We start from the raw sequence: 14,155 nt of genomic DNA on the forward strand, positions 1-14,155 counted from the left end.
TGCGTTTTTGTGTGTGTGTGTGTGTGTGTGTGTGTGTGTGTGTGTGTGTGTGTGTGTGTGTGTGTGTGTGTGTGTGTGTGTGTGTGTGTGTGTGTGTGTGTGTGTGTGTGCATGCTTGCGTGCGTGTGTGCTTGTGTGCGTGCGTGCGTGTGTGAGTGTGAATAAGAAGGGAAATGACTTTACCAACCTTTACACATTTATAACCACTTTAACCCACTCTGTCGCAAAAAACGAATGCACAGAATAGAGAAGTCAGTCCTAAGAAAAACTCTTTATCTGTTGTTTGCAGGTTTGTCATTTTGTATCTAAATAATGTTTTAGTGTAGTTTAGTGTCAGTTCTGGCAGGTCATGTTAGTCAAGCTCAACTGATCCACATCAAGAAAACAATATCAGTCACAGCCTTCCCATAATTCCACAGTTTTCCTTCCTTTCTCATCCTCTAGTCCACAGTCAGCATTTCTTTCCTTTAATTCCCTTAATTAATTCCTTTAAAGCGTTTTTGCCCAGAACAGAGGCATATGTTACCATTAGTCCAGACTGTGTGCTTTTTGTCAGTCTTCGATAGCAGAGGTGCTGACAGAAACAAAATTACAATTTTTTTTCTATACAAATTTCTCTACAAAACCACTTCAAACTAATTCATAAACAGTTCTTTAGATCATTCAACAGGGGAATAAAGGGGAGATATGAAATTAAACTTCTATTGTTTCCTATATATTTTTTTTTCTGAATGTAATGTATAAGTTATTGGACACACATTTTTGCATTTTGCTTTCTAAGCATTGTTGATGTCGACACAGGAAGTTCGGTCAGTTTTTAGTGTTAGACTCTTCACATCACACTCCTGCTCAGACTCACATCAGCAGCACTGCAGTTCTTATCATTCAAAATAATTGCTTTAAAACATGTCAATTTTTTCTTGTTATTTCTGAAAAGATCATGGCAACTAACCTGGTTTGACTGTTTTATCATTTCTGGTAAGTAGGAATATTCAGTATGTTGGACATTTTTAATGAATTCATAAATATGCAATATTTTATATTAAACTCAATATATGATACTCATGTAGTTTATACACACTCAAAAATATTTTTTGCTACTGGATCAAACTATCTATTTATAATGAGCTGAATCAACACATTTCTTTTGGGGGGATAACGTAATTGTTTTGTTCAATCAACTTAAATTAGTAAAAAGTTAACTTAATCAATGTGTGCGGGACAGTGAATTGGTAAAATTTTACAGTGTATTATTAAACATGAATTAACGATGAACACAATCTGTTAAACATTACTTGATCTTTGTTAATGTTAACTTACTCATGTTCCAATGCATCTCTGAACAGCTTAATTAGTTAATGTTTACTTACACATATGCTAATGTACAGTATGTGGTAATGAATTAACGTGACTGAATGAATGAACAACACATTTATTCAGGAATTCTGAATCTGTCATTCATTCATTCATTCATTCATTTTTCTTAGGCTTAACCCCTCGTTTATCAATAGGCATCACAGTGGAATGATCCGCCAACTATTCCAGCATATGTTTTACGTATCAGATGCCCTTCTAGTCACAACCCAGTACTGGGAAGTACCCATACAATCACACACAAACTCATACACTGAGGCCAATCTTTCTTTACCCAATTTACTGCATGTTTTTGGATTGGGGAAACGAGCACCTGGAGGAAACCCACACGAATATGAGAAAAACATGCAAACTCCACACAAAAATGCCAACTAGCCCAGCCGAGACTCGAACCAGTGACCTTCTTGCTGTAAGATGACAGTGCTAACCACTGAGCCACTTTACCGCCTACTAAATCTATGTTAGTTTAAAATTACTAATAGAGTAATGTGGTACTGAATGTGTTGTTTAACACAAACAAACAATAAGCAACTGCAGGTTCATCACAATAAAATGCATCTTATTATTCTTTGTCCACTCTTTACTAACCTGAAACCTGAATTTTTATTAAGGCAATCAGAAACCAACACTATTCCAACATTATCTATTGTGTTAAATTCTTTACTAACATGATCACTAATAGTGCTTGTTCATTTTTATCTACTTTTCTTCTTTATCTTTTTGCTTCTTCTTTTACATTTCAAGATGGTAACGACTGGTGAATTTAGCACTGTTATGTAACGTAATAAAGATTCTAAAAGTTTAAGCAATGTGTATTTGTGTAATCACTGCTTTGTAATGAACCCATAGATGTTGGTAATACAACAGTTAATATTGGAATTGTGGTAAGTCATTTTTGTAAAGTGTCTACAAGTAGTCTTAGTAACACATTGGATAATGTTGCAATAGTAAGGTTCATAATTCCCTTCAAAAATGCTGTGTTATTGATAAATTATGTTAGTAAAGAGTCCACAAACTTGAATAATATGCAAGTTGTTTCTGAAGTTTCTACTTTAACATTCCAAAACAGTGTTCATTTAAAACTTATTTGTTGTGACTTTGATCATTAACCTTGTATTTAAATGTATCCTAAGCTTTACCTATTAGCATTAGTATGTAAGTAAGTTAAAATGAACAAAGACTGTGGTGCTGAACCTGTTTTGTTCATTATTTGTTTGTGTTAATTAATCCATTATCTAACACAGTACTATATTTGCAAGTTTACATTAAAAAAAATATTTAATTTGAATAAATGTTTAGTTCAATGTTAGGTCAGGATATTTAATCCATCATTAACAAAGATTACTGTATGTACAAAGTCATTGTTCACTATTAATTCATGTTAACTAATGCAGTAACACATACATCAACATATGTTTAGTTAAGATTCACACACATTAAGTAATGCTTAACAGATGTGTTGTTCATTGTTAAATCATGTTAACTAATGCATTAACATTATCTTAAACAACTGTATTGTCATACCTATACATGTGAAATCACAAGTGTGTTTCTTCACAGGATTGAATGTCTGTTAATGTAGAGATGGGCACTACTGAGAAAATCATTATCTTCTGTTTTCTCTTGCAAGGTATGTTTTTCTTCCTGATTCTGCTAGTAAAACACAACCCATTCAGTGTGATTTTGTTTCAATTAACTATACTTTCACTGTTAAATCAGTGCTTCTGTGAGTCTTATATATATATATAATTATTATACAACAGTTTGACAGCATAATTGTGTAAATAAAAACAAAATCAAACATGAAGAGTCTCAAAAACCCTTTTGTATGAGGAACCACTTTCTTCCGGATTCAAATCATAAGCTGACAGTTGAACAGTTGAGCGTGCATCTTTTAAACTTAAGATCTGTAGTGTCTGCTTTTTGCTGGCTGTATGTGGGCGGAGTAATACACAAAGGGTAAAGAGGCTGTAGGAGTTCTGATATCACACGGCTTTCAGCCAATCAGATTTGAGAGCCAGACAGAACTGTTATATATGTATATACTGTATATATATGATGTATAATTACATATATAATCTTTAAAGGTATATTTTTCACCTTTTTCACCTATTTTTAATTTTTTTTTTATTCAAATCAAAACTCTGCCTTTATTTATTCACTCAGTATTTTTTTCGACTTTGGAAGTTGATAAATGTCAGCAACTTGGATTTTTTAACATGAGGAAAAATTTGCTGTGTTTTATTTGTTTAACAATGATTTGTTTTCTTTTAATGGTTGTATCTTATTGTACTTGCATTATAATCATCTAAATGGGTTTATTCTCAATAAATATTCCTTCTTAGTATTGTTTTCCAGTACACATTTCAAAACATCCTTTATACATTTACTCACAAAGGAGGTCTGTCTTGTTTTTCATTTTCATATTTAATTTACTTAAACTTATGTAAGTAGCTATATTTGCACCCAAAGAAAGTCTGACGACATTCACTATTTTCAGCTCATTAAAGCTGCATTCTAGATCAGCTCAATCTAGCCTGAACTGAATAATGTTGGTTGTGTAATTAATGAAGAATGTGGCAGGATCATCAGTTGTTAGAATTATTGAAAGAGCAGGAAGAAGAGGACAGAAGAGTGTGCAGTGTGCAAGAAAGAGAGAGGATTTGACATTTGTTAAAGTCATTTTTTGGACAGAAAAGAAAAACTGAATTGTCACCTCACTTCATTTCGAGTTTTTAGGTCATTAAATTTGGCTGGCCAAATAAATGTGTCTTGACATAAAAATTATGTGACGTCACAGAAAACCAGACTAAATAATACTAATGGAGAACAGTGACAATCCTTCAGTGAGAATTATTTTCATAATCTAGTGTTTTGGAACAGTTGTTCAAATCTTTTTGGATATTAAGGAAGATTTGTACAAACTGTCCCTTAAAACTTAAGATGCTGCTAATTCCACTTTTTGGGCTCTATTTTGACGGTCCATGCGCAGAGCGCAAAACGCAGGGCGCAAACGCTTTCAGGGCATGTCAGGACGCGTTTTTGCTAATTTAAGGACGGGAAAATCTACCTTGCGCCGTGGCATATGGTCTAAAAGGGTTGAGTTTATTTTCTTAATGAGTTATAGGTGTGTTTTGAGAATAAACCAATTAGAGTCTCATCTCCCATTCCCTTTAAGAGCCAGCTGCATCGCGCCAAGAGCGCATTCGCTATTTACACGACGCAAAGTAAGTCTAAGTGGAAAAAATGAGCATTTCACAAGCAAACAGTTAACAGCTTTTTTAACAGAAAACTGTTAAACAGAGCATCTACTGCGTGAGAATGAGAGATAATGGAACTACTTTCACATTCGTTCTTGGATAGGGAAACCTTTGTGCACAGACATCAATTAGTCTATAAATAAATAATTTCGTTTGTTAGGTGCAAACATTCATTTCAAAACTATTTCTAAATTCAGTTTTAATTTCCAACAAACAAATAAATGAATAATAATAGCAAAATGTGCTCAAAAACCTGAGTTATATCCTAAAACACATGCTGTGCCCCATATGGTCTAAAACCTGACAGGTGGGCAAATCTAAGCTTATTTTTAATAAAACAAATATAAGTATGGATATAATAAATAATACTGCTAATAATAATAACATTATACAAAAGCAAATTGTTATGAATGAACTGAAAAAGCCTCCCGAGATGAAGAAGACATAAAAGCAGTGGTTTTTCATATTTATGTAGGCTAGAAAATAATATGTTTTGTAATATTTTAATCCTTTATATTTATATCCTATATCTATTCTTATTATATCCTATATATATCCTTAATATTTTTTTTTTTTTCATATGTAAAGATATTTGCCTATTGCTCTCTTGTGCGTATTAAGCAGTGCGTAAGCGAGGCGCAACTCTGCGCCGGAGTTTAGACCTGGTTAGTTTTGGTGTAATGAAAAATCTATTATAGTTTCTCAAAATAGCAACGTGCCAGCGGTCCGCCTCAGAACGCCTTCCTTTTTAGACTAGAACGCCTATGGGCGCACAAATGAGCGCTAATGCTTTTGCTATTTAAACAGCGTAGCGCAACGCCTCAAAACGACTCTTGCGCCAAGCTGAAACTACCAAAAGACTATTGCGCCGCGCCTTGCGCCACACTGCGCCGGGTGTATGATAGGGCCCATAGTGTTTGTTATGAATTTACATTTAGAGAGCATTGTCATATTGTGTTCCCTTCAAATGACTTGTTATAGTTTATTGATTAACTGTCACTGTCCTACAGGTGGGATGCTTTTTCGGTACTTTATTTTATTTATTTATTTTTTGTCCAAACTTAAAATAATCTTGGGAAACTAGATACAATATTCATATATCATTTTCTAGTGTAAACTCAATAAATATGGTGACAGTTAATCTGACTACAATAAAATGTAAAGTGTCATGCATTAGTTTTTTTTACTGACTATTTCTCATATACACTGTAAAAAGCAATTAGTTACTTTACTATAAAAAAGTGAGTAAACCTGTCGTCTTAAAAGCAACAAGTTAATTTTACTTTAAAAAAGTCATTAACTTTCAGAAAGCTTTAGTGTTTATTTCTGCATTTATTTAATTGAAATCTTTTTATCATTTGTGTTGTAGGTGTTTGCTGTAAAGATTTCAACATCAGTTTGCCAAAGAAGATTCAAGCTCTCAGTGGATCCTGTGTGATTATAAATTGCAGATTTGATATTAATGAAACATATGATAAAGACCTCACTGAGAGAGCTGCTGGAGTCTGGTATAAAGACAAACATGATACAGGCAGCAGCCCAGTGTTTAACTCTAGTGCATCAATGCAGAACTCTTTTATTAAAGGGAATATAACTGGAGAATTATTAGACAAGGACTGTACCACTGTCTTTTATTATGTCACATCAATTCACAGTGGTCAGTATTTCTTCAGAATTGAGGGTGAACGTAAACTGAAATGGACCTTTGCAAAAAGCAACGTTTCAGTACAGGTGATCGGTGAGTGACTTCATAATTACTTTAAATTAGTGTAAATTGTCTCGTTATCTGTAATGTATAGAGAAAAAAAACTTTTGACTTCATAAGTAGTAAGTTCTCTGATAAATATTGCATTTTGTTGTGGAAGAAACAGTTGTTCATTGTGTTTGACACTGTAGACCTTTAATTATGCAGAATTTCATGTCTATTAAAGACCAATCTGTGTGTTTCAGAGTCTCCGGTGAATCCTCAAGTTGTGCTGTATGTGAATGAGCAGGAGCTGCAGGGTCAGCAGGAGGTGTTGGAGGGCAGATCTGTGAGTCTGCGCTGCTCTGCTGAGACTCTCTGCTCTTCTCCTCCAGCAACTCTCACATGGAGCTCCACTGCCAGAATCCTCCTCAGTGAGAGCAGCAAACTACAGGAGCTCATCATCTCTGATCTGAACTTCACAGCTGCTCAGCGGCACAACAGAGTCACTTTCACCTGCTCTATAAGCTACCAGCTGCAGGACAACAACAGAACAGCTCACAGCAGCATCACATTACATGTGCAATGTAGGACTTTTACTGCCGTCTCTTCTCCTCCATAAGACACTCATAAATCTAGTGGTTTAATATCATTCTCTCTCTCTCTTTTAGATACTCCTCAGATCTCAAACTCCAGCTGTTCCAGTACTAATGTAACTGTGTGTTTCTGTGAGGTTGATGGGAATCCCTCTCCTGAAGTGCAGTGGCATCTGTCTGGACATCCCGTCTCAAACTCTTCAAACACGTTCATCAGTGAAGAGCGAATGAGCAACACAAGCTTGAGGAGCTTCATCTCTCTAGATCACTCTCTCACACACACAAACACTCTGCTGTGTGTCAGTAAAAACACTCATGGCACATCAACTCAACTGTTTCATTTGGACTTGGTCATTCAAAAAGAAAGTAAGTCTCAGTTTTCAGTTTTCTTTATTTGTCTGCTTTGATAAAATAAATTCAGTTGATAAATATAATCATTATATGACAAGTCAACAGCTTCAACTGCTTTGCACACAAGTTTCTGTTCTGAGATTGGTTTTAATAGAATCTATCTTTGTCTTAAGTTGCAATGCTGATGCTAATAATATTTTTCAACAGTGTTTCTCTGCACTTTTCAGTCAGGATAATTTTATTGTTTAAATCACTCAACATGAAAATTGTCATGACTTGTTGAGTTTCTTTCTTCAGTAACACACACACAAAAATAGTAATGTTGGAAATCAGACAGTTGACAGTTGCCATTGAATAGCATTGAGTTTTGTTTTCTTTGAGTCAGTGTCTACTATAACTGTCTGTTGTCCAACATTTGTCAAAACTGTTCGTTTTTTTATTTAATAGAAAAAAAACCTGTACAAACTTAACAAAATAACAAAAAAATCTAAATATGAGAAATAAATTAATGATTTAAAGGGATACAGACTAGAAAGAAATCAAATTATCTGCCAGTGCAGAGATAATTATAGTTGATAGGATTCCTTGAAATAAGAAAATGTATCTAGGCTTTAGTAAAAACAATGTCTTAAAACAGGTGTTGTAATAAAACTGTATAATTTCCTTATTTTGTGTGAAAAAGTCTTAAATCTAGAATTAAACAGGAGAATTACTTTAGGAATTGTCATTATATATTATGTCTTAAAATTAGCTAAAGCATTTAAACTTAGAACAACATTATTTTATGCATTAAATCAAGATCATACATACAAGCATATTGTCCACAATCATTTTATTCAAATTAAGACACAACAGTGGTTAAAATGCGAAATTATTACATGTTTTTGGCTTGACATAAGATCGTAACTTTTAACTAGATAAAGCCTTTTTTCGCTGTGCGTAAATGATAAAGAATATTAATATTTTGGTAAACTAAATTTGTCTTTAATACTGTCCAGCACTTGAGAAATTCAATTAGTGAATTTAAACACATTTTTTTTTTCTTTTTTCTAGTCTCAAATCTGTTCCTTATTCTGATTGGAGCTGCTGCTGGGGCTTTTGCGATTGTGATGTTGTGTGGTGTTACATATACGTGTGTCCGGTAAGTGTATTAATGTCAATAAGAATATTATACACAATGTCCTTGCTTATCCTTGTCTCGCACCATTAGTGTATTCATAACTTAATGTAGAATGAGCAAGAATAAAAGGTTAAATATTCCTCTTAAAATTATTAAAGGGAAAACCTGCTGCATCTTTTTAGATTAATGTGATTTAAAAAAATAATTAACCTGTATAATTATGACTATATTATCACACACCGTTATAGATCCTCTTGTTTGTTCTATCAGACTGGTTATTTAAAAGAATGAAGAGCAGTTGCCAGTTGTTCTGTAATATCAATCACATACAAAGACATCAATTGGTCATATATTTTTATGAGTGACTTTTTGCCTCTGGCTTTACTCAAATAAAATATGAAATATTTTAACATGTACTGTATGTATTTTGTCATTAGAAAAAACAATGGGAAACTTCAGCCGACTGACCAAGGAAAGGAAAGTGTTAATAATGTAGATGAAGTGAGTTACAACAAACACATAAAAACATACAAACGCTTAATTCATAAACACAACACATTTAAAAAATCATGAAGTTGCAAATAAACCTAAATAAATTATTTACCAACCTGACTAGTTATTATACACTACATGATTGCTAAACAAAGCTTTGAAGCATTGATTCAACCTTGTCAATCCCTTCTACTTTTTCATAGGAGAATCAAGATGACTCTGTTGATGCAAATAACATCATGATGTCATCTGCTGGAGCCACTACAGGAAATCAAGAGTCCATTATTTATTCCTCCATTGACTTCTCAAATTCTAAATCAAGGTCCCTGGAGGTGGAGAGCGTCTCTTGTCTTCATGTTGAATATGCAGTGGTCCTGCGCGGTTCTGGAGGAACAGCCGGCGCAGAGAGTTCAGTGAGAGAGTCTACAAGATCAACGGAAGCACAGGTGATTGTGAGAGCAGATGAGCTTACTAAACAAACAAAGTCAAAACAACCAGAGGAAGAGCTGTTTGAAGAAGACTCTCAGCTCTATGCAAAGGTTCATAAACGCCATAATCCATAGAGAACATCAGCATGACTGTGTATCAGCAGGAAAACATTCTGAATTGTTTTAGAGTTTTGGCCTTGACTATTTCATAAAATTCAGGTCTTTTTTTCTTTTCTTATTCATCTCTATATGACACAATGAATTTATTTGAGGTAGATTTGTATATGTATATAATCTATGCATTTAAAAAGTGAAGCATGTAAACAGATTTTTATGTAAATATCTCATAAATGTTTATCAAAGGATGTATTGTTTAATTGTAGGAAAGAGATATTCTGAACTGTAAAGTCAGCATGTCATGCAAAGTTAGGGATTACTGTAATCTTTAATCTCACATAACCAGATGTACATATTATATTCAAAACACTGTAAAAAGTCTTGCTGCCTTAAATGTTTAGTTGAATCAAATTAACTTTTCTTGTCATTTCAACTTACGTAAACCAAACTTACTATAATATTAAGCTAAACTTTGAATAGCTTAAAGATTTAGTTGAAACCTGATTAACCTATTAAAATAAGTTAATTTAACATAAAAAACATTTGTTATCATGACTTTTTGCTGTATCAGTTTTTACAGTGCATTGTGCCAGTGGCTTGTGTAGCTTTTGCAAGTTTTCAGTTAGCTAAAATCCAAATATTTCTCTTGCAGTATTCTTGCTGTTGTTATTTTAGTTTTAAGTTTGCTTTTGTGAGGAAAATGTGCAGCTTAAATGTGAGGGTAATACATAGCTTTCAGTTCCTTGTATGTATTCTCTTTTTATTGCTACACTCAAATATTGTAAATATTCCAAGAGAAGTTTATGAAAAACTTATGCAATAAATGATAACCCTTAATTTGTTACCTAATGTTTTGAAACAATTATCTTGTCTCAACACAATAATCAGTTGAAAATATAACATTTCATGGCAAAAAATGACAAAACACTTGCCCAAAATCTAACAACAAGACAAAAAGGGCACATTTTATTTTATTTTACAGTACACTAAGTAAAGTGTACATATAGAATGTTTCTTTTTTTTTTGCACATTCTTCTCTCTTAGACTGAGAATATGAGCCAAAACGAAATAATTAAGATTGCTTTAAAAATTCATTTATAATGGGTGAAGAGGGAAAAAAAATAAACATAAATGATTAATTAAAAACCTGTTTCATGCCTCTACCATAACAAAGCTAATCAGATTAAGTATCAACAGATAATTCAAGCTCAGTGTTATAATTGTTTAACAGAAATAAATCAGTAACTACATATTCCTATCCAAAGATGCAAATTTTGAAATCTTCAAAGCTGTTTGCGTTTTCATGATAATCTGGTGCCAAATATCAAAATAAAAAAATGGAATTTGCTGCAGTTGGAGAATGTGGGCATTTTTTAAAAAACAACGAATAACCTATAAGGTGAAACTAAAACACAATCAAAGCACACCACTTTAATGAAGGACTTTAGCTGAGGCATTTTAGAATGACCAAAAAACATTTGAAATATTTTACAATGTGGTCTGTAAGCTGGTTTGTCCATTAAAGTCTCCAATAGCAGAAATCCAGATCTTGTGATTCAGATAAACAAAATATGACTGATCTTCAACTGAGACCCGTGAATCAGGAAGTTTATTGGCCACCCTTTTTTTCACATTTTTTACTTTTGGTGAGTCTCACACTTCTTTTATTTTCCTATATACACTTATTTAGAGATGCTGTTCGGTTTGTTGATGGTAAAACTGCACTTGATTAAAGTCGGTACATACTGTAACAATTTGTGTATGTTAATACATTTGTGTTTTTACACAGGACTGAGCTGATGTGAATGAAGAAATGGAAATGGTATAGAAAATCCTCTGTTTTCCTCTTACAAGGTGAGGTTACACATCTAATTTTAACAATAAAACGGACATGTTTACATGACATCTATTACTGATGAGTCATTTCCACACAAAACAAATACTGAAAAAGTTATTTTAAGTTATTTTAAACCATAATTAAAGGTTTTAAAAGTTCTTCAGGAAACACAGACACTGAAGCATTTGTTTCTTTTTTGAAGCAAATTAATTTTTTTTAAATAAAAAACCCTGCAAATATACTATTGAAAATAAACAATATTGATAAGAACTATATTGTCACCATGGTCTTCAAGTGCTAAAAAGTATGTTGTTCATAATGCTGTCTTTTCTTTGTGTATTAGTGAGGAAGTGACTTTACACAATTATAACCACTTTAACCTACACTAGTATATAAAAAACGAATGCACAGAATAGAGAAGTCAGTCCTGAGAAAAAGCTCTTTTATCTGTTGTTTGCAGGTTTGTCATTTTGTATCTAAATAATGTTTTAGTGTAGTTTAGCATCACTTCTGGCTGATCATGTTAGTCAAGCTCAACTGATCCACATCAAAAAAACAATATCAGTCACAGCCTTCCCATAATCTCACACTTTCTCTCTGTACTCACCCTCTAGTCCAAGGTCAGCATTTATATTAATGTCACTGTAATGAAGAAGAACACTGATGTATTTCAGATATCCCTAATGTTGATTTAATTCTGATCATGTGAGGTTATACTGCAACTTTTTTCCCTTAATTCCCTTAATTAATCCCTTAAAAAAAGATATTTTCCAGAATTTTAGCATCAGTCTATACTGTGCTTTTTGTCAGTCTTTGATAGCAGAAGTGCTGACAGAACCAAAACTAAAATTTATTTTCTACTCAAATTTTAAAATCACTTTTAGCAGACTCTTAAACAATGTCCATTCTTCAGATCATTCAACGAGAGAATAAAGGAGAGATATGAAATTAAACTTCTTTTATTTCCTTAATAAATTTTCTAAATGTAATGTATAAGTTATTGTACAAACATGTTTACCTTTTGCTTTCTAAACATTGTTGATGTTCAGTCAGTATTTAGAGTTTGAGGTTCTGTTCACATCACACACATGCTCAGCCTCACATCAGCAGCAGGCAGTTCATGTCATTTACAATTATTACTTTAAACATGACAATTTTTTATTTCTTAAAAGATCTTGGAAACTAACTTTGACTCTTTTATTATTTCTGGTAAGTAATAATATTCCATATGTTCGATTTTTTCTTAAGAATTCATAAATATGGCATATTTTACATATTAAGCTTAATATTCTCATGTAGATTTTCTTGTTGTTTATACATTGAAAACCACAACATATGTTAAGCTTTATTTTTGAAAACGTTAACTTATTTTGTTTTTGTATTTATCTTTTGTATGTTTTAACATGGTAAAGAATAGCGAAATGTATCACTGTTGTGTAATGTAATAAAGGTTCTTAAGTTCAAGCGATGCATTTTTATAATCACTGCATTGTAATGAACCCATAGATGTTGGTAACACATCAGTTAGTATTGGTATTGGTTTAAGTTATGTTAGTAAAGTGTCACATGTTATACACTTAACTTAATATTGTACAAAATAGTGGACACTTTACAATAAGGTTCATAATTCCTATCACAAATGCTTTGTTAATGATAAACCATGTTAGTACACAAATTTAATAACATACAAGTAGAATCTGATGTTTCCACTTTAACATTTTAAAACAGTGTTTATTTAAAAGTTCTTTGTTTCGACTTTGATCAGGAACCTTGAATTATATAAATGTATCCTAAACTTTACCAGTTAGAGTGCATTAATATACAGTATGAGTAAGTTAAAATGAACAAAGATTCTGTAGTGCTGAACCTGATTAAATTTTCATTATTTGCTTGTGTTAATTAATGCATTATCTAACACATTACTATATTTGCACGTTTAACAAAAATTTCATTTTAATAAATGTTTATTGTTAGGTCAGGATATTTAATCTATTATCAACAAAGATTATGTGCAATGACGTCATTAGCAACATGATCTATTGGTGAACAATGCTTTATCTTTGTTATACAACGCTTTTGCTTTACAAATAAATATATGTTTAGTTTAGATTCACAAATGTTAAGTAATGCTTAACAGATCTGTTGCTTATTGTTAAATCATGTTTACAAATGCATTAACTAATGTTAACTAGTAAAAGCTTAAGTGTTACCTACTGTATACACTTTTGATGACTTTTGAAATAAGGTGACCAAGCTGTTTGATCGGTCAGGTCAGGGGGATGAGGCGGCTTTCCTTTTAGCCCAGCTCAGTCAGAACAGGTACTCAGGGATTGACTACTCTACCCAATTCAGGACACAGGCAGTGGCCTGCGCTTGGAATGAAGCAGCTCTTCAAGCAAGGTTTCGGGACGGTCTGGATGACGAGATCCAGGACAAGATTGCCACCCATGATCTCCCTCATGATTTTGCCACCCTGGTTGACCTTGTTCTTCGTGTTGAGGGTCGCCTTCTTCGCTGTCAAAATTGGTGAGCGACCTGTTCGTCCTGGAAGGCTGAAGAGGGTGTCTCCACACTCTATCAACCACTCCTGAACAGGAACCAATGCAGTTGGGACATCTGCGACTGACTACTCAGGAAAAATTACATTGGCTGGCTAAGGCGTATGCCTGAACTATGGGAAACCGGGTCATCAGGCTTTTTGGTGTCCTTTAAAATCACCAGCTTACCAATAATACGGGGGATCCTGGTGTGCACGTTTCCTTTCTCTGACACCACCACATATGGTACCTTACTGCCAGCCTCTCTTCAGTGTGGAGATGTTGTCCTTTCGTGCTCTGCCCTAATCGACACCAGAGCAGAGGGCAACTTTATAGACAGTCCCACTGTTGAGCCCTGG

General features: G+C 33.4%; 1 protein-coding gene across 6 annotated transcripts; it reads left to right on the forward strand.

Annotated features, from left to right (window-relative positions):
* Positions 1-719: 719 nt before the first annotated feature.
* On the forward strand, positions 720-11,524 carry LOC108179161 (Schwann cell myelin protein-like). 6 transcript variants are annotated; one of them, XM_073947176.1, is made up of 9 exons: positions 820-978; positions 2,935-3,004; positions 6,004-6,372; positions 6,585-6,905; positions 6,990-7,280; positions 8,319-8,406; positions 8,823-8,886; positions 9,081-9,323; positions 11,212-11,524. In XM_073947176.1, the coding sequence occupies exons 2-9, from the start codon at positions 2,941-2,943 to the stop codon at positions 11,215-11,217; spliced, it is 1,446 nt and encodes a 481-aa protein (XP_073803277.1). In that variant the 5' UTR covers positions 820-978; positions 2,935-2,940; the 3' UTR covers positions 11,218-11,524. The 6 variants fall into 6 exon arrangements, with proteins under 6 accessions (XP_073803276.1, XP_073803277.1, XP_073803274.1 ...); XM_073947175.1 differs by lacking the exon at positions 11,212-11,524 and having other exon boundaries at positions 720-978; positions 9,081-10,891; XM_073947173.1 differs by lacking the exons at positions 820-978; positions 11,212-11,524 and adding an exon at positions 1,488-1,783 and having other exon boundaries at positions 9,081-10,816.
* Positions 11,525-14,155: the final 2,631 nt, after the last annotated feature.

Source organism: Danio rerio, chromosome 4, assembly GCF_049306965.1.
Source record: "Danio rerio strain Tuebingen ecotype United States chromosome 4, GRCz12tu, whole genome shotgun sequence".
Lineage (NCBI taxonomy): Eukaryota > Metazoa > Chordata > Actinopteri > Cypriniformes > Danionidae > Danio > Danio rerio.